Raw genomic sequence first — 20580 nt, forward strand, 5'->3', positions numbered from 1 at the left:
GAGTGGACTTGCATGATCCATCCATTGATATGAGTACCAGGTGACTAGATTGTGGTGCAGCATACGAATGAATTTGCTCTTAACTCTTTCCCAACCGTAGAAAAATGGCTCTAGTTTGTAAGTTGGTATTAATTTTTTTTAGTCCAAGAAATATGAGGTTTAAAATTTAATGCAATGCATCAAAATGAAGCCAATTCAACATTATTTCTTAATAAGATGAGCTTTGTTAAAGTGCTTCATGCCTTACTAGAAAATCTTATTTGGGAAGTCAAGGCTTTTAGATAGAATTTGAACAAGACCTGCAAAGATATGCTTGTATCTCAAGAGAAGAAATTTTAAAAGAAATTTAGGAATATTAAAAATGTCTGCATATCCAACAGTAAATACATCTGAAAAATAAAGTTCTAGTGCTTACCGTTTTCTGTGTAAGGAAAACTAACTTTAGGCCCTATAGTTCGGTGCACCATTGGGTGAAACAGTAGGGCAAACCCACAGAGCAGGCTGTATCAAATCCTGCCTTTGTGATGTGGAAATCCTACGAATGAAGAGAGTAATATAGAAAACGTCCGAACCCTTTTTGAAATGGCTACTGGGTAAAGCAAAATAGGCCCGGTAAGAAACTAACAGATGTGTGACCACCGATGGTCTGGACTGGTTCTTCAGGTAATTTTCACCCTCTGAACTAAAGTAGTATGATGAAGCAGCACCCTCAGAGCCACTACTACCTATATTGGTGACAGTAAACCATAGATACAGTTGAATCATGAAATTCGTTGCATTGCAGGGTGAATGTCATGCTGGCATAGGCAGCCATTCTCAACTTCCACACTCCGCTATTTTTGCAAGCGGTTCAATATTCACCGCCACGCGTAAAAACGACGAACTAAAGAGAAATTAACCTAGTTCTCAAGCCTCAAGGCAGATGGACCAGCACGCTCAAGAACAGAGCGGAAGCATTTAAAATTGACAGTTGCATTTATCGTAAGCAGGCTGACGATGGTCAGTAGGCATAGTACGGAAAGACTTCCGTAAAGTTTTGTGGCCAGTAGCACTTCTTGCAGCTTTATGAGCCATTTGGAATTATGCTCAAACAATATTTTTTTACTGCTTTTGCATTATTAGTGAGAAAAACGTAGTCTCCTCCCCCCCCCCCCCCCCCACACGCATTTTTTTTTTTTTTCATTCTTTTGGAATAACTTTGGTCAATATCAGCCAGTTGCTGTGGAACCTTTGATCTCATGACGACATTTTGACTTGATATGAACCGTCTGCTGTCTGAGGTTGCCCTTTTCTCCTGCTGCTGTCAGATTTCTAAGGGTTCACTGCCCTTCCAGCAGCTGCGCGCCTGGCAGCAAAGGCCCGGAATGACGTCTGTGTCATTTCTGTCTGGCTCAAGCACTTATGCCTTCCACGCCGTTCAAGAAGGGACTGGAGAGCACTGTCTAGTGCTTTGTCGGCAAACTTTTTTCTTGGAAGTCTGGTTGCTGACAAGGAAAATTTGCATCTATAATTTAGTGGTACTCTCGTGACAAAAAGAGCAATTGCTAATCGTGGTATGCTGAGAGCCTTCATGCATGCAGCTGTTACTGTTAGAGGATTCAACTGGAATCCTTTTGTGAAAGTTCAAGTAGTCTGTCCGTGTACCAAGGGTTGGAAAAGAAACTGGTATAGATTACAGGAATGAAACTGGCAGAGCATTGTTTGCAGTCATATATAGTACAGTTAGGAGTATCCTTTGCTTTGTGCTACCTATGTGATTATATTTGAGTAACTTTCAAACCACAGCAGGCGCCTGAGATTAAAGAGGTTTAGAGGTTCACAGCATGCCACAAATGGTACAAGTCTCACTTCTTTACCCAGGGAGAGAATGAAAACTCTTGGCTTTTGTGGCAAAAAAGAATATTGCTTGTGTGAAGAACATATATTTTGAACATTTCATGCTTGCCAGTGCAGCCCTATTGATACATCCTGCCCAATTTTGTGCTTCTGTAGTTTTTTTAATAGTGCAAGTGTAGCCTCAATCTTTTGCTCTCCTGGTGTTTCATTGTCAGGCCCTCTAGGCTGTAAAAAAAAAAAAAAAAAAAACCCTTCCACATGGAAGACAGATTTTCAGGAGTTTCAGCATTTGTGGTTTGTCTTCATGATGTACAGTTTGCGATAGACAATTTTGATGCAGCTGAAGGGTTCCAAGAGTTGATTAGTCAGTTTTAACAAAATGAGGTGTGTTCGATTGTACCGTCAATGGGGCGCTCAGGTCAGCATTTATAGGAGTAAAATAACATGTTGCGAACACAAGTACAGCATTGGCCACAGAACTGTTTCGGAAACCTGCAGAGCTAGATGCCTTCTTCTGAGAGCATTTCTTTAGTGCTCGTCACTCGTGGTAGCATTACTATTTCAGTGTTGATCTGGAATCCAGTTTTTCTCCAGCCATTGGGTCACATTACTTGAAAAATGCTGCATAAAGGAAGTAAACAACTGGGATGGATGCTGTTAATTAGTAATGGGGAATTGTAGCAGTGCTGAGATTTAGTTTTCTTCAGCACTATTTTAAGGAGTAGAACTGAATGCAAGGCCACTTGGTTTGCATTCACAAATGAAGAAACAGTGCAGGAGACAACAGAGTAGGAACAAAAATTCTACAGGATAAGAACTCATCTTGTATCTTTCATTTCATTGCCCATTGTGTTGCTGGCTGTTTCTTTTATTATGGTAGTTTTGATTGTTTCAGAATGGGAAACTGTATGGGGCGGGATCTCTTTGCTTGTAATTTTGCCGCAGCACTCTATTATCTTATCTGCCATACAAAGGCACTTGGATAGTACATCCTGCTGGGCTAGTTGGTAGAGCATTGTCTAACAAGAGGTAAAAACAACGCTAAATTTAACTCAAACTGCACAGAAAGACGGAGAGGACGGGCGTTTGTGTTAAATTTAGCGCTGTTTTTACCTTTTGTTAAAAAAGGCACTTGGAATGTGTCCAAAGCCATCTTGTTTTTTCCACTGGCTCTTCAGAATGCAAGATTAAATGTTGGTATGTTGAACGTGTAGCTTTTATTGTGCTGGAGAAAAAAAAGGATGGCTGAGTCACTAGGCATTAGAAGCCCATTAAATGTTATAAGTGGCTGCAGATGTTGCTGTTGGGAGATAGCATTATATCAGTGCCCTTAAATTTGTTTTACTATGCTTTATAGGCTCTCTTTGTTTTTTTTTTTTCAGAAATGTTTTTTTTTATACTTATGGTGTCGATTCTCTGTGTGTTTCTAGGTGGAGGAGATTCGGGAGAATATCGACAAAATACAAGCAAATGTGGAAGAAGTCAAGAAAAAACACAGTGCCATTTTATCAGCTCCACAGACAGATGAAAGTATGTTGGAACAGATGCTTGAACGAGTTGCTATGCCATTTTGCGATGAACAGTGCATAATTGACGGGGACGAAAAACGAAAAAGAAGACACGCGTGAATGGGCGCTGAATTTGAAAGTCAGTGCCCATCCGTGTGTGTCTTCCCTTCCATCTCTGTCGATTATGTGCTGTTCATCACAAAAAGATGGTGCATTGTACTCTTAAGTCTTGTGCACAAATTATGACTTTAAAAGGCCTTACCTGCGTTATTTCTGTTGCCTGATCACACTTTGCGAAAAATGTAAATGTCGTGTCATTAACACTTCAATGCTGTCATGTCTTACCCTTAGGGCAGAGCTCAAGTATTCCTTCCAGTTTTATGTCTGAAAGCTGGGATGTGCAAACCCCACATAAAGAAAAAAGTGAAAGCAACAAGGAAGCCACCGCACCATCGCAGTGGCTCAGTGGTTATGGTGCTCGGCTGCTGACCCGAAAGACGCGGGATCAATCCCGGCTGCGGCGGTCCCATTTGGGGCCCATGTACTGTGCGATGTCGTAAAGAACTCCAATTAGTTGAAATTATCCGGAGCCCTTCACTACGGCGTCCCTCATAGCCTGAGTCTCTATGGGACGTTAAGCCCCATGAACCTTTTTCCTGACCTTCCCTGCTTTCTACTTAGTCAAAATCAATTGACAAGCCATGTGGGCTTGGTGCAAGAGCTTTTAGCACTACTTGTCAGTGGCAGTATTAAAATAATTTTCTGTGACTAGTGCAGCTTGGGCTTTGGGTGGTTAAATGGGCCCTGTGTTGCAAATAAAGCATGTGGTTCTTACTGTTTGCATTGCATGGCATATTGTGACGTCTCAGTATGCAGTGAGAGCACTGAAATACTAATGTTTGGCATCTCCATCTGCTCCAGAAATGCTCATTTGGAGCTAATGGTGTCAAAGCCTAACAGTGATTTTCAGCAGTGCATGTGAGGTGGCAGACATAATTAGTTATTGCCTTGTTGTTTGGTCAGGCATACAGTGTATCATTTCACCCTCTTTATACTCAGCAGATGCATTCAGGAAACAATTTTGTTGAGTTTTATAGCTTTTTCTCGTAGACAACAAACTTGGAGGGAACACTAGAAGGTAATGCAAAAAATATTTATGAAAGTGCTATGGGTGCCATTAGCCGCTTCGAGCTCTCTTGATGGCAAGTGCTGCCAGAATGTATGCGTCTTTCCTGCCCTCATTGCCTCCTCCTCTACCCACTGCTAAACATCACCATGCAGAACTTTCCACTTCGGTTACCACGCCTGTCCTCTGCCTGTAACCACTTACAAATAGTGCTCCTTTCCTCCCCTATGAAAAACAGGCTATTTTATTGGCACTCCAGATGGCTGCTGACTTCTCCACACCTACTGATGTCGCTCTGTCTGGCTGTCACCAGCAAAAGTGTTACAGGGCTCTTTTGAAAGGCTAAGGCTTTGGCGTGCTTCATGACCAGGAATGGCTAGCGTTCTTGTACTTGCCTGTTTGTTTTTCGAAACAGTCAGACTTTGCTGACTGGAGTGATATGTCTATCTTGCAGCAATAGTTTAGTTTGAGCTAGTTCGTGAGCAGACATCATAAAAAGAATATCATAGCACAAGAAAACGAGGACCAGACTTCCTGTCCTATCTTATGTGTGTTCTGGTCCTCGTTTTCTTGCGCCATTGCATTCCTTTTATGATGTCTATCTTGGTTCAGATGAGCATGCGATATCATCTGTTGCTGAAAAGGGGTGTAATGTGTGCTTTGTGATCAGGTCAGTTAGCGTTCATTGTTAAATTTGGCAAAAGCTGGACAGCCAGACTGTCACAAATGGTGGAACAAGACTTATGGGACTGTGTCTGAGGGCAAACTCCTTTTCTTTTCCCTGTTGCAGAGGTCAAGCACGAGCTTGAAGACCTTATGGCCGACATAAAGAAGACTGCCAACAAAGTGCGGGCCAAGTTAAAGGGTGAGTGGGTCTTGAGAAGGTGCTGTGTCATATGGATATGTCATCCCCTATCATCTCTCCATCTCCCATGTCGTCCTATTTTTGTAGCAGCCTGTGAAGCACCAGACGCTTTCTAGCCCTCAAGCCATAGGTTTCTTAACCACATTTGCTTGGAACTTGATCTGGCTCGATACTGACTAAAAAAATTTGCCAGCCAGAATAAAAAGTATAAACAGAGTTCGTTCTGAGCACGGTTTGAACTTTGTTCAGCGCATGGTGAACACAGAATGGTCCAAAAAAAAAGGCAGCTGATGGTCCTCCATAATGCACATCATGCACATTGCTTTTGGCATTGCTGTGGCAATTCCTGGGCCAACAGTACTGGAATGTTACCAGTGTTTCACTCATAGCGTCATGCCTGTAGATTTTGTGAATAATTTGAGCAGTTTTCGAGTGTGAGTGATGTGCCAGAAACAAGCCATCATGCATATACACCGATAAAACTGCCCTCTCATCCCGAATCCGACAGAAACACTTTACACCAAATCTTTCTGTGGCACCTTGCTGCTGACCGAGCTGATGAAAGTGAAAGTGAATACTCATGAGCAAAGTAAAAGATCACCCCCAGTGTTTGCTGAACCATGCTGTACAGCATGCAGGCACCGTCTGCAGCCGATTGTTGCCGACAGGCTGGCAGAGCATTGCTCAATCGGCGCTATGCGTACCGTCCTTCACACCCCAGTCACTGTAGACTGTGCTTTGGAACTAGCAGCTGCCGATCATAAGGTGTATAATCCTGTTACCAGTGCACTATAAATAGAATGTTGATGAATGTTAAAGTACAGGTGGTTTCCACAGTGCCTTCAGCAACGAAGCATACCATGAAAGCAGCCAGGCTATTTAGTTAGTAAGTTGGCTTCACCGCACGACTGAATGTGGCCTTAATGTTGAGTGCAAGTGTCTGGAAGTCACCCTCCAGCACACCCCACATTCACCTTGTCACATTATTTCACATCGCTAGCGCTGCTAGCAGGTGCCCCAGGCCTCCGAGTTGACCAGTCTTTGTGTTTAAAGTAATGAAGAGGCCGGTAGGCGAAGCATTACTTGCAGGAGCGCTGTGCACAGTTCAGTACATCAAACCACCAGTGAAATTGTAGTTCGGCAAATTGCGGGACTTTAGTATACTTTCACACGGGATTTTCCAAGGGGATAATCTTCGTATTCGACACATCCAATTATTCGAAATATTCGGGTTCGATCATTCTCATAGGCACAGTTCACCCTCTGTTAATAATCTTATCAATTTGTACGTTGTGGCAATATGGGATCTAATATAGTCCGCCCTACTACTAGAAGCTCAGCTTGACACACTTTGCAAGTGCTTAATAAATGTGCTAAAGAAAGTATATTTCTTGAGAATGTGTTGTTCAGATTGCTCAACATTTCTGAAGATTTTTTTTTTAAAGTTGGTGGTGGAGCATTCAGTGCAGAAATGAATCAGATATTCTAATTTTATCGTTTATTTTCAAATGTATTGCACCATTGAGCTTAACGCACCTTCATGACTGAAAGTTTTCACTTCATTTCCAGTTATGGAGCAGAACATTGAGCAGTTGGAGCAGACACAGATGATGTCCGCAGACTTCAGGATACGCAAAACACAGGTAATTTTTTGCATGCATTGTTCACATGTATGGCTATGCTGTGTCCCAAAAGAGCATTTGAAAATTATGTGAGACTAATGCGGTTTTTCATTGAAAACAACAATAATAGAGTAGAACCCTGCTATTGCGCTCTTCACAGGACACAGTGGAAAAAAATTTATGCATATGAGCCGGGAAACAGAGTAGCTGAGCGCACTGAAAAGTGAAGCTGTGGCAGTGGTTGAATTAAAGTTCATTTCTATCTCAGCATGTGAAAAAATCGTAGTGTGGCGTCTCCTGCTCATGTTAGAGTGCTGCTCATAGGCACCCTTTCCTGGCTTTCACGTTGTAGTTGTTGGCATCTGCACAATTGGCTGTCCAAGTAGCAGAACGAAAGGCCACGGGACGATCCCAGAAGGTGGCTAGTAGCGTAACACTCTGCCTGCCTGAAGAGCTGTGCTTATATCTCGAATTACCAGCTATCGTAGTCGTGACTTTTCCGCTACTGCAACTGTCGGTTGTGATAACTGCATGTACTCAAAACGTTCTGAATGTCACGTGATTGCTCTCCGCATCTGCCGGAGTAGCTGTTCGTAGCTTCGCTCTCTCCTCATCGCTGCGACACATGTGCGCTCCTGCACTGTTGTCACTGTGAGTGCTTTAATCCAACACAGTTCTCCTCTTTCAAAATCAGGGAACTTATTCTAGACACAGGGGACAAGAAAAAAAAATTGGATAAAACAAACAAACAAGCCTTGGAGCCTTCCCATGCCACAGCATCTTGTACAGCAGTGCTCAGTGCCCACACGCTGTTTCTTGCAGCATAGTTTCGTTTTTGTGGACAGCGTGCTGGAAGTGGGAGCAGCTTTATTCCTTTCTTTGCTGCTTTCTCATTCTCACAAGGGCAGTCACACTTGAATAGCAGACTAAAAGCAACAATGAAGCAAAAAAAAAATGCTCTTGCCCACACTGCAGGCAGAGGCGTGGCATTGGCACAAACGATAACGCGTGGCTGCGCTTAAACATTTTGCTGCACACCCTGTAGCTGGTACAGCAGCGATTATGTCACAGCAATTTGTACCAGTAAGAGGTTGAGTTTGCTAAAGAGGACAATTCTGCACATGGTACATTGTCAGGTTAGGCGCCCTTTGTCCTGTCGTGACCTAATCGAGTGGTGGGTTGTGATCATAAACATGGGTAGCCAGAAAGACCGATGGGTGTGCTCACCGCAGGCAGATCCCTGGGTTTAAGTTCTGGCAAACATATAGAAAAAGTTGCTAAATGTAGCGGCTTGTTTTTAAACACTGGAAACTTTGCAATATGTTTAATAAGCATGTGCCAGTCATTTGAAATCTGAACCTTTACTGCAGCAATGCAGTGGTTATTTTTAGGTACAAAGAGTGTTGGGCTCCTTCCGGTACAATATTGAATGTTTGGCCAACTTATCGAGAGCCTGGTGCAGGCACTTTGGCTAGCTGAACTGCCAGTCGGTATGTGCTTGGCTTTTGCAGGGGGATAGTGTTAGCGGTCTGTTTCAGCTTGCAACCATATTTGTTGGGGTAGTTCCCTGTTTTGGTCAAAAGAAATATAAGTATGAGGAGTATGCACTCTTTAGCGGTGACTGGAGAGGTTTGCCCCGATTTGGAGAAGTGCGGCATTGCATGTAAGCATGCCAAACCAAAAGTGAGATGTTTTGCCACGCGGAGGTCATTAGAACCTACTGATGGGTGCGAAGTGAATTTTGCTGTGGAGGCTACTTGTCACTTCCTGTGTTTCAAATCCCTACTGTCGCTGGTGCTCTTTGCTTATCATTGGAGTTTCTTGCATGCCACAGTGGCCAGACTGCAACTATTTGCCAGGCTCCTTCACTGTCAAGAACAGCTGGTGCACGTGAAAGCACAACAGCAGATAAAGAAGGTTGAGTTTATGTGTAGAGTGGTGTACTTGAATAAGCAGTAACTGTTGCACACATGCTGGAGAATGCAAAAGACTTCTCATAGATTCTTCTGCTGCCAGATTAATGAGAGGCGTAATTTTAATTTGTTTATAATGGTCTTGGAGGTTTCACAGGCCGTTTCCTACTTGAGGTTCCACAACATTTATAAAAGGTGTTTTGAGGTCTGCTTCACTTGTAAGGACTAAAGCGCCATCACAAGTAGTGAGATTTCTGACCCGTTGTCCCTTGTATTCTACCCGCCACGGTGGCTCGGTGGCTGTGCTTTTTGGCTTCTAATACCAAGGTAGTATGTCACCTCATGTCTTGGTTCCACAGCAACACTGTATTTGCTGAAATGTCAATAAATAACAAAAGGCTGCGGGACCCATCCCCGGCTGTAGCAGCCGCATTCCTCTAGACGCAAAATGGAATAATGCCTGTGTGCTGTGCGTTGTCAGTTCCAAGACGAAGAACCCCAGTTGGTATAAATTAATTCTGAGTCCTCCACTACGGTGTGCTCATAGCCCATGTTTCGCTTCAGGAGATTAAAAATCCCACAATTTACAAATGAAATATTATTTTGTATTATGGGCACGTCAGCGTAAGACTGACCGCTGCTTCTTGTGTCACCCTTTCCCTCTAATTTTCCTCCTGCCTTCTGTCTCCCTTTCTTTCGGTGCACAGCATTCAATGCTGTCCCAGAAGTTTGTGGAAGTGATGACAGACTACAACAAAACCCAAACAGATTACAGGGAGCGGTGCAAGGCCCGCATACAGCGGCAACTGGAAATCAGTGAGTGCCACTTCTGTCTCGAATCATTTTTGGACTTGCGTGAAAGGAAAAAAAGCTCTCATCTTTATCATCTTTTGTAGTATTCGATAATTGGAGAATGAATGTTGCTATATAAACTCGTAAACACACTTGAATTCTGAACCTTTGTTGACAACTTCCTTATTTGCCTTGCTATTTTTCTTACCAGTGCTTGTTCGTTTCTAATGTCATATATATCCCATGTATTGTTTATGTTATCTTGTCTTGAACTAACTGTACAATCCGACGATCCTATTGCTGTACCCGTGACTTTTATGTATTGAACCTTAATTAAGTGCGACACTGTAGTCGTTTATATTGCCCTTCAATCCTTCTTCTTGTTCACTCTTTGTGTCCATTATTCATGACGTTGTTATAGTTTTTACTTTGATGTGCCTTGTTCCAGCGCCCTTCCTGTTAAAATCCCCAGTGGATTGACAGTATCTTTAAATAAATAAATAAATAAATAAATATAAAATAAAAGGTCTTAAAACTATGTACTTATGGATGTTATGGATGGCCGAAGCCTGCTACTGTGCATATCTTGTGGAACTCTCAGTTGGCATCAGTAATGAGTTCAGAGCATTTGTGGCAACTAGAGCCTGTAGTGGTTTTTCATTTTTTGCTTTCCTCACAGAGGCGTTATCTTGCTTTGTTTTGGACCTCATTCCCTGTGTGACCAGAACTGTACTGCACTGGTTTTTCACAGTTCTGGTGGGCTCAATGCCCACTTGTGTGCTTGATATGAGCTGGTGTCAAAAACAACTAAAGGGGCTGAATGTGTGGTGGCATGGCTTTAACGTGTGCTTTTTTTTGTTTCTCCGCAGCTGGGCGTATGACAACCAACGAAGAGCTTGAAGAGATGCTGGAGAGTGGAAACCCTGCCATCTTTACACAAGGAGTAAGTCTGTGCAGATCAAATTGACGTATTGCAGGCTGCTTTGAAGGGAACTGAAAGAGGAGAGCACTTCTTCTCTCGAGCAGAAACTTCACTTGGAACAAAATGCATGGTACACCAGGACTCTATTTGAGAACTATTCATTGATGCTACCATATGCAAATGAGATCAGACCCTGACCGTAGCCACTGAGAAACTGCTTTGGAAAGAAGCTAATAAATAAATGCATGGGCTTCCACATGAGAATTTTGGTCATAACGTTTTTTTTTTTTTTTAGTTTCTCGCAAAAGTTATTTTGATCATCATATCTGCAACTTCGTCACGATCATCATAGACCAGATAAGTTTGTATCAAACCAGCAACTTCATGCCAGTAATATGGTATGTGCACAGATATATCAAACAAGCCTGTGTTTGATACATCTGCTGTGCTGCTAACCACGTTGATGCTAACCACGTTGATGCTAACCACGTTGATACCATGAAGAAGGAAGCATAGTGGCAGCATGAACTGAGGTCACTGGGGAAGCCTATGTCCTGCAGTGGACATGGCATGATGATGATGATGGTGGGGGTAATGGTTGTCTCACTCTACCAGATCATCAACAGCTTAAGTCTAAATAAAAGTGCTCTGGATCCTTGAGGCAGAGCCCTCTACAATACTGTAAAACATTGCTGCAAAACTTTTTCACTCAAGGTGTGACATGGTCTGCTGAGCAAGAAAAGGGTAGAAACATGCTTTTACAATGTGTACTGCACATTTGCTTGCCATTGTTATTGACTCCATTTAATTTTTTGTAATAAACAGCAGTCCGGAAAGGGCTGCTGATGAATGCTGTCAGTGTGTACTCCAGGCTCAAACTGAAATGTCAGCAAGGGTCTGTAATGTCCACAAGGCTACTGCCAGTTGTCAAGCATGCCTCCCCCATACATCTAGAAATGTGCATAGAGTAGAAGTGTAAACAATACATGCCTAAGCTCATTTAAGCATTTTTGTTTAATTTCCACTTGTAGGAAATGCCTTAATAAAGTTTGTGGCAGATGCATCTTTGTAGTGTCTTAGATTTTGCCGAGACTTAAAATTGCGAGACTTAGGTTTTGCCGAGACGCTCATTTGAAGCTGAGTAAGGTAAAATTACTCTCCAAGTACACTTCGTTAAGGGCGTTCAAATGCATTTGTGCTAGTCGAGTTTGCGCAGGACTTCGAAATACTTTTGTGTCGTGAAAGTTTTATTCTTATTTTTGCAGGGAACAATTACAGCATGTTTTATTGCATGCATCATTTTGCCATTGCAGCCTGTCAGTGAAATTGTGACAAGCTGTGGCACAGCCTTTTGTAGCCTCTGTGAAGTTTGGCATCATATTTTGGTTGTATAAGAATTGTCTTGGAACTGATGAATCTTCCGCCTCCAACTTCCTGCTTTACAGATCATAATGGAGACGCAGCAGGCGAAGCAGACGCTGGCAGACATCGAGGCCCGCCATGCGGACATCATCAAACTGGAGACGAGCATTCGGGAGTTGCACGACATGTTCATGGATATGGCCATGCTCGTAGAGAGCCAGGTAAGGCACAGCCGACGTTTGTCATACTTCGTTGAACACATACTAAAATAAAACTAGGCCAGCAAAGCATAAGATTTTCTAGCACAGAAAAACATTTAAGGACAATTTTATTAGTTAAAAGCCAAGTGGTAGTGACTGGCAAACTTTTCTAGCTTGTTTCGTGTGCAAAAAAGATGACTATGGGTGGGTCTTTCTTAAATATAAAATATTACGCTCCTAGTTTTGTCATGCACCTATTGTAAAAGTGTTCATTGTTGATGTCTTTGGGGTTTTAAATTTTCTCTGAAATGCAGTCCACTTCTATGTCTGCTGTTTTCAAACAACTGATGGCGATTTCTTCCTTGTTTCTTATATATTTTTTTGCACTCTCGAGAAAAGAAAGGCTGACTTGTACGAGGTTGTTACCATTGACAAACAAGCATGAGTTGATGAAATTTAAAAATTACGCACGTCTTAGGCCACCCACAAAAGGAGTCCTTCGTAATGCCACCACATTGGAGTGCCGCCAAGTATTGATAGCAATACATTCTTACATATCCACTTGCCGCGTTTTCTTGCAGGGCGAAATGATAGACAGGATCGAATACCACGTGGAGCACGCACGGGACTACATTGAGACTGCCAAGCAAGATACCAAAAAAGCACTCGTCTACCAAAGCAAGGCCCGAAGGGTGAGTTGTGCCCTTCTGTCGCGCTCCTATCCCTCAAAGCCAGGGCATTCGCCTTTCTTCATGAGCAGACACGCGATTGAAAGACAGAATGGCAGGTGCTTTCTTCTGAAAGCCTGTATCATGTGCTTTCAAGCTTTGCATAAGATGGAGATCATTGTACCCTCTGGTACGTTCTGCTCCTGTCATGGCTTTTAGTTATCCCACGTTTTGGGCTCTCCTTTCAAGTTATGGTCTGTGTTCTGTTTATTTTATATATTTAATTGTTTATGATATTCTCAAATTGTGTTGTGCATTATGGGGGAGACAAGCTGGGAACAAAAACAGTGGATAAACTGGCACACTAAGGTAGTGGGCATGCCTATGATCGAAAAGGTTGATGGCAGTAGCTACATGAAAGAAGGAGGAGAGTAGAAGGCACTCACAGGCTACCTTGCATTGGCAGCTGTGGTTATTAAACACTCATGACCGTTGAGATAGACATAATGTCCTTTTCGTGGCGTGCTTTAGTTATGCAAGTATGAAAAGTAAAGAATGGTTGTGGAGAACAAGATTTTTTTCATATGCCTTGTGCAGCCTAGCCAGGGTCCTAGTGTTTGGATAGGAAATATTAGATTTTCTCGCAAAATCAACTGGCATGTTTGGCTTTGTCTGAAATTATTGGTCATCAAACCTTAACCAAAGTAAATCTGAGCTGCCATGTATGTTTCCACATGATGCAGTAAGCTTGCATGCAGCAGTATCATAAATCGGAACTGTTGAGCCGAAGCAAATACAGTAAAACCTTGTTAATTCGAACTCGGTTTGTTCGAAATCCCACGTAATTCGAAGGTTTTCGGTGGTCCCAACAGTTTCCATGCAAAATTTGCCGGATAATTTGAACAGCCAGCGCGCCCCTATCCGGATAATACGTAGGTTTAAACCGTGGCCTCTGCGACTCGCGAAAAGAAAAATGCGTTGCCAGTCTCTGAGGCCAGTATAGTTGAGTTGCCAGAGTGGCAGCCAGGCGGCACTGTAAATCAATTTTCGGTTTCCGGTGGTTTGTTGTGCCTCAGCGATCTGCACAGTGTACTACTAGTCTCGGAGGCTAGCTTTAGTTGACAAAGCAACAACCAGGTGCCATTAGGTCACAATTTTTCTGGCTCCGTTTCCGTTGTTTGTCTAGGTCGTGGCAGGCGCTGCTCGTAGCGTTTTGATTGTTCGGTGCCGCGATCAAACGTGTTCTGTGTTCAGGCGTGTTTATACTCCAACGTAGCGCGCGCGTGCGGCACGGCGATGACCGCAGACGTGTCCGGCGGCTTCGGCGCACTCTGACCGCACCATGGAGCATGTCTCTATTTCGCGCCGAGCGCGCCGAAGCCGCCCACCCAGAATGCACTGCGCACGACTCCCGCGCCACTCCTCCCCTCTACCCCCTTCGCCACTCGCCTCCTCTCCCAGGCGGCGTGTCGAACGAAGAACGTTCTGCGCTCGTATCGGAGCTCCGCTCCAAGCAGTGCCACTAATCAAAGAGTGGCAGAAGAGCGAGCACCCCCCCCCCCCCCCTCCTCCCCTCCCGTAGCCACAAGTAGTAGTCGCGTCGGAGCGCCTGGCGTAGCGTCGCCGATCTGACGTATCCGACCACAACCGGCTCTCGCCCGCACGCCGAGAACGTCGGAGTATATACGCGCCTCTAACTACCGCGCCAAGCAGTCGCGCATCGATGACTATTTCAAGTGACCGTTTTTCAGGCAAAATAAAGGTGCAGTGTTGATGCAGCCATGCTTCGTACGTTTATTTCTCATTTTTCGTCGATTTTTGATAATTCAAAACCCGGTTAATTCGATGATTTTTCGCGGTCCGACGGACTTCGAATTAACGAGGTTCTACTGTAATTATTTTCTAAGCATACAGAGTGAGTTGTTAGAAGCACTTGCCTCAGAGCTACAAGAGCAGCTTCCTTTCCTCATTATTGTATAGTTGGCTTTCTTACAAACTGAAAAAGTTTATTAGTGCTGTTGGGATCCAATGGTAATCGGTTACACTGTTAAATTTCATACAATTTTCCATGTGATGCTTGCTCATTGGAGTCTCTAGGCATTCACTATACTGTTCACTAGTAATAGTACTGCAGTAGTAGTGTAATAGTAATGAATAGTAATTGCAAGTTCTCTGCCCTAGCATATTCGTGTACATTTCACAGACATGCTGTGGAGGAGCTACAAAACAAGATGAATTACTATTACTAAATTTGTGAGCTGATTTGTTTCATTGTTTTGATTTGCTTATGTTTCATTATATATTTTGTTTGTCACTTGGTTTTTTCTGTGCTGTCATTTTCAATGACTTACATTTGTGTTTTTGGTTTTTCCTTTCTTTTTTTTACCCAATCCCACCACTGCTCCCCATGATCTTCATTTTGCCTTCCCCGCCCCCTTGTTGCCATTTCCCGCTTGGTTCTTCTCAACGAAACCGTGATGTCATCGCTATTGCACCGTCCAGAAATGTATAATTATAATATCCATCGTGGCTGTGATACTCATCATTATAATTATAATCCTTGCCGTGAATTTGGCGTGAGGGACCAGAACAACAACTGCCACCGCCCGGCACAAGAAGGAAGGAAGGAAGAGGCTGCGAGTTTAGAATGTGCGAACAGACGCTCTCGCCACGGTGTGCTGCTTTGTTTGGCAAGACTGCCGTTTCTTCCTAGCTGCGCACATTCATCTCTCCCGTCAACAAGAGCAAGTGCCTGCAGTTGGCCATGCTGTGTACTGAAGGATTTTGTGTTTCTTGCTTCCTTTTGTATTTGTTTTTGCAGTTTATTCACTTCGCTTCTATTGTTTGAGCCATTCTGAAGAATGCTGCTGCAGCTGTTGCTGCTGCTGCTTCTTTTAATGAAGTCGGTTGCCAATGGTTAAGTGAGTGACCTGCTTGTGTACACTGCGGGGACATTTAGGGCATGCAAGAAAAGATGTAAGAAAGCAAGAGGCTTGGGTTTGTAACTTTCAGTCAGCTCTGCTCTGTTCGCAGTCTGAATTGGCTGTCACGTGTTGCAGTTGGTTTGGTGTTTTGGTTTCCGTTTAGTGGGAATTTGAGAAAGAACACTTTGAACCACGAGCATGGATGGCTTTCTAGAGGTAGAAGTGCCGAGCTTAAATCAAAAGGGGCATTTTTTTTTTTTTTGCTTGTGTATGCTGCTTTCGTTGGGTTAATTTTTGTCGGGTGGCAGTGAGGCTTCAGAGATACATGACAAGGGTTCGAACTTTAGACTAGCTGGTCCCATTGTAGCTAGGCTCAGTAATGCTGTAATCTGGTGCACGTGCGAGCGCTAGACCCTTTTTACAGCTTGGACATTTTGTTATCTTTTTTTTAAAGAAAGGAGCCATATGCAGCAAATTTGTTATAGTATAGTTTCTTTTTTCCAGTCATGCACACGCGCCTAGCACACGGCTAGGCGCGTGTGCTTGACTTGCACTACGTCACACCTCCGTTGAAAGCATAGACCAACTGCTATGAAAACTTCTTTCAATATGCCAAGATTCTTCTCCCTTGCTTTACTCTTTTGAATGGTTTTGTAGTTGGCTGTCATTTTCCAAACACCACAGTTATTTGCATAGCGTGAGATCTTGCAAAGCAGCGTTCAAAAACTTTCACCAGTGCGGTTGGCTGCAGCTGAGCTAGAATGGTGTAGAATGAGAGTGCTACCTTTGTCCCGAGAAGAGAGCAGCAGTTTAGAGAAAAAGTGATTTTCACTTTGCACTGTCCATGTCAAGATTGAGACCGGAAGTGAATTAATCAGCAATCCTAAATGATTGCAGCTCATAATAAAGTAACAAAGTAACTTGGGCATGATCACTGTAATCAGAAATGCATTAGCGATTTGCACAACAGTGCTAGTTCGAGAGAGCTGAGTGAATGATGGCTTCAGGAAGACTGAACTTATGCCCTAGTATAATGTATTCATTCGCCAAATGTGCTGCTGCTGCTGCTGCTTCAGACATATGGCATCGAACGTAGTGGTCTGTTTGAAGAGCGTGCTCACTGGTAACGTGAAATTGAGTTGGAACAGCAGTACCATTTCCTCAGCTGCTTGATGCGACGTACCTCAAAGCAACAAACAACTGCTTGTGCTTTGTGGTCTCCTGGGGGCCCGGCCAGCAATTTTTGGACGCACTGAGACTTGCTAGTCGCATTACAAGGTCGACAAGGCAGCCTGTTTTTTTCACGTTTTGTTCAGTGACTGTCATAGTTTTGTGACCGGGCTGGTATGGCCTCGCGTGTTTTCAGCAGTCCTCCAGATGACTGATTCACATGTTATAGTAACCTCAGAAATCCAGTAGCTTGCTTGTGTTTAAGTCTCACCCCTTTATCTCGCTGCTTTTGACAGTTTTGATTGTTTGTGTGTCTGTGTGTGTGTGTTGCTAAATTTTACATGATTTCTCTTGTATGCCTAATCTTTTTTGTGTCACTTTTGCGTGAAAAGTGATGTGTTGTATAAGCTTTGAAGACTGCTACTTTGGAGCCTATGTATTGGAGGAGTACTACCACATGTGCAGGTATCCATATGATGGGAATCAAAGGTATTGTGCAGCCGGGGTTTGGCTGGCCATACCAACAGCTCCAATGCGTTCCATGCACAAAACACAGAGGTGATCTTTGGCACTGCCAGTGTGAACAAATCTTGTCTCAAAAGGAGACACCTGAGCCTCCACTAAGAGTGTATTATCCTCAATTCATTTGTTATGTAGTGCACAGTGCTACACATGTTAGCTGTAGCCAACGGATGAAACTAACTTGTTTCGATGCTCACGCTTTGGCGTTGACGTTACTTTCTATTTTTGTTTTACAAGTTGCCTACATGTGTTGTTTACTGGGGTTGGTTCCTTGTGGACGTTGCGCTGCTGTGCAGAGATAATTGTCAAAAATATAACTTTTCGCATGAAATAAGGCTGCAATGTCTTGAGTTTCTTTGCGTGATGTGTAGGGCATTACACTTGAAAGAGGGCCGTTAACTTTTATACAATACAAAAGAATAGCTGCTCGTCTTGCCAGCAGCTTTCTGAAACAAGTGCCTTTAGAAAGGTGGCAATGGCAGTGTTTGGTCTGCTTGAGCTTGTGACCTGGAGTGGAACGTAGTTTGTGCGTGGCTGTACACTGTCCTTGAGGTGTAGTGCATTATTAGCCCCGAGGATACAAACAGTGTTGCCAGCTAGCTCTTATGAAGATCTGCGATTCCTGAAGAAACCAGGGTATGCTTGTCGCTCATATAACTGACGTGCCTATTGCATCTAATTCAGAACACGTGAAACTTGTTCTCCGAAGAAAAAAAAACGAAAGAAGTGCAAGGCAACTGCGTGAGGGCTCATTACCAATCTAACCTGCCTTCTCAATTATCCTTCCTGCTATACCAGCGGTCATGCCTTGTAGCTGCAGGTATATTTTGCCATTGGCACAGTACTTTTCCTTCATTGGAAGTTGTCAGACTACACTTGGCTTGGCTGGTCGTTTAAAGTGACATGTTTACTCAAAATATTGTGGCCTATCTGTGTGGCTTTACTGTGTCCATCAGCTTGTTATTCATTTCTTTTTTTTTCCTTTTTAGGAAACGGTTGTACCTACTTTTGGAGCTTTTTAGCGCGTGATGGGTGCTTTATCTCTCCTTTTGCCCAAAATGTTGTGTTAGTGTTTTTGGCATCAATTTTTTTCCCGGTTTTCAGTAATAACCGGCGGTTCTCGCGCCAGAAGATGGAAAGTATATGTGCATATATATAAATACGTAAATATACATTTTATGTGCTTATTGGTCGTTTTCTGATTCTTTTCTGGCATTTGTCTCCTTTCGCTTAGATGCATTTATGTTTATTCATTTGTTCCCTCATTTCAAATTAAATTTTAGAGTGTTGGAAAGAGGTGCGAATTGCTTTATTAAACAGGAAATTGTCGTGACTGGGAAGTGGTAGCCATCACATGTTGCTATCAGGGAATCAAGAACTGTTCTTTTCATTGCAGTCTTCAGCAACATCCACTTTTCTCGAAAGAAAAAACCTTACGCCTTCTTAACCACATTCTTAAAGTTGAAAATGCAAGAGCATTTGAAAGTTGGCCCACGCCTAAACATTCCAAAGTACCTCCCAAATTTTTTAATTAGGCCCACCAAGCAAAACTGATTAAGCTGGATTAGCTCAAGATGGATTACATCTTAGCACAACATATAAAGGGGACAGGACAGGCACTAAAACATAGCCTCTATCCTGTTCCCTTTATGTGTTGTGCTAAAAAGTATTCTGCCTTGAAAACATGAACCAACTAGTCCTCAAACACTGCTAGTGGGGATTAGTGGAAAGATTAAGGTAAATTTATGGGGATTAGTGGGTGGATTAAGGTGAAAGAATGGGTGGGGTTAGTATAATCGCTTATGGTAATCCAGTGGAAAGTGCTCAAACATTCTAGTCATCATATTTTTAAATTAGGTGGTGCTGATGACATCCCGACCCTTTCAACCAGTCAGGCAGGGGATTTCGTTATGGCGAAACCCGCTAGTTTTTGCACAACATTGACCTAAATGCTGTCGTATTAAAATGTTATGGATGTGACTAATGGCCAACAAAAAATTTCTAAACAAGCAGGTGCCTGAATGTAGTAGCTAAAAAGTTAATTAGCAATTAAAGTTAATTAGCCGCCGCCACCGGTATTACTACGATGCAAGCCCATATTTATACTGCGTGCACTCACACATGTACATACAAACCGAAAAAAGCCACTTTCATTGTACGTGCCCCTTGTGGGATAGCCATGGGCTGGTATATACCGAGTGTATAATTCAATGAACTTTCATAAATTCTTAACAATGGGGAGTTTGAAATAAAGAATCTTATTAGGAACAAATGATTAAGGCGCCGAATTCGGACTGCCTGCTCCGTTTTCACTTTATTTTGCATTGTCACTCAAAAAAATAAAGGTCACGCAGTTGGGGATTACTGTCCTTTTCCCTGCATCAAGCGCCAAAGCAAGAATGTGCACAACTTGGTACAATTGAACCGCAGTTCGAATTGGGCACTACAGGCACTGCAGCACGTCATTGGCGGACGTTGCATTTGCACCGCGCGTTTTGCACGCCTCATGAGCACAGTTTCAGTTTCATGCGGGAAAACGCACCTAACTTCTTTGCTCAGCAGAACTTTAGAGGATGACTTTTTCTTTCTTTCAAAAACTTATCTGGCTTTGTATTGCCCATAACGTCGGAACTCCCCGTCTACACTAACCACCAGACTGTGTTAATTAAAAGTTTATTGAATTTTAGTTGAATTTTATCTGTACAGTAATGATTACTGTTCTAGTAACCGACATCCACCGCAGCTCAGTTTGTTCCTGAGAAGAGTGTCTTTCGATTTCAAACTCCCTTTTTTTTCGGAATATCTGAAATTGCTCGCTGTAATAACTTTTATCAGATCGGAAGCAGCCATAAGAAAGTACTCGTGGACTATACAGGGGCAGGTTGCATGTGGTATAGTATTCTGGAGCACTATACATGCGGGGCACCTTTTCGAAGTATATACAAGTTTCGTGGTTTAAATGTGCAAACACTTGCGAAAAGCTGTGCTGTGGCGATGTAAGAAACTTGATGCTACATGACAGGCAGAAATATACTTGTATACTTGGTTCAGTTTCATTAGGATTAGTGTTGTGACTTTTTCTACGAAAACTGACGAACATAAACATGAACACTCGGTGTACTTGGAAGCCACCCACCCCTTCCTACTTGG

General features: G+C 43.1%; 1 protein-coding gene across 3 annotated transcripts in view; it reads left to right on the forward strand.

Annotated features, from left to right (window-relative positions):
* LOC149364309 (syntaxin-like) overlaps positions 1-20580 on the forward strand; it is a 45511-nt gene that overhangs the window by 6765 nt on the left and 18166 nt on the right. For 2 of the 3 annotated variants that reach the window (XR_016289170.1, XM_089574250.1), the window contains exons 3-9: positions 3267-3366; positions 5261-5335; positions 6905-6978; positions 9578-9686; positions 10532-10605; positions 12030-12167; positions 12728-12838. Coding sequence is in view for 2 of the 3 variants with exons in the window: in XM_089574250.1 (XP_089430376.1) it covers positions 3267-3366; positions 5261-5335; positions 6905-6978; positions 9578-9686; positions 10532-10605; positions 12030-12167; positions 12728-12838 (681 nt within the window). In the remaining variant the exon portion in view is untranslated. Of the gene's footprint in view, positions 1-3266; positions 3367-5260; positions 5336-6904; positions 6979-9577; positions 9687-10531; positions 10606-12029; positions 12168-12727; positions 12839-15316; positions 18618-20580 lie in introns of those variants that run through there. The other variant, XM_089574251.1, reaches the window with a different exon arrangement.

Source organism: Amblyomma mixtum, chromosome 2 (assembly GCF_055824585.1).
Source record: "Amblyomma mixtum isolate Tamu chromosome 2, ASM5582458v1, whole genome shotgun sequence".
NCBI classification, from domain to species: domain Eukaryota; kingdom Metazoa; phylum Arthropoda; class Arachnida; order Ixodida; family Ixodidae; genus Amblyomma; species Amblyomma mixtum.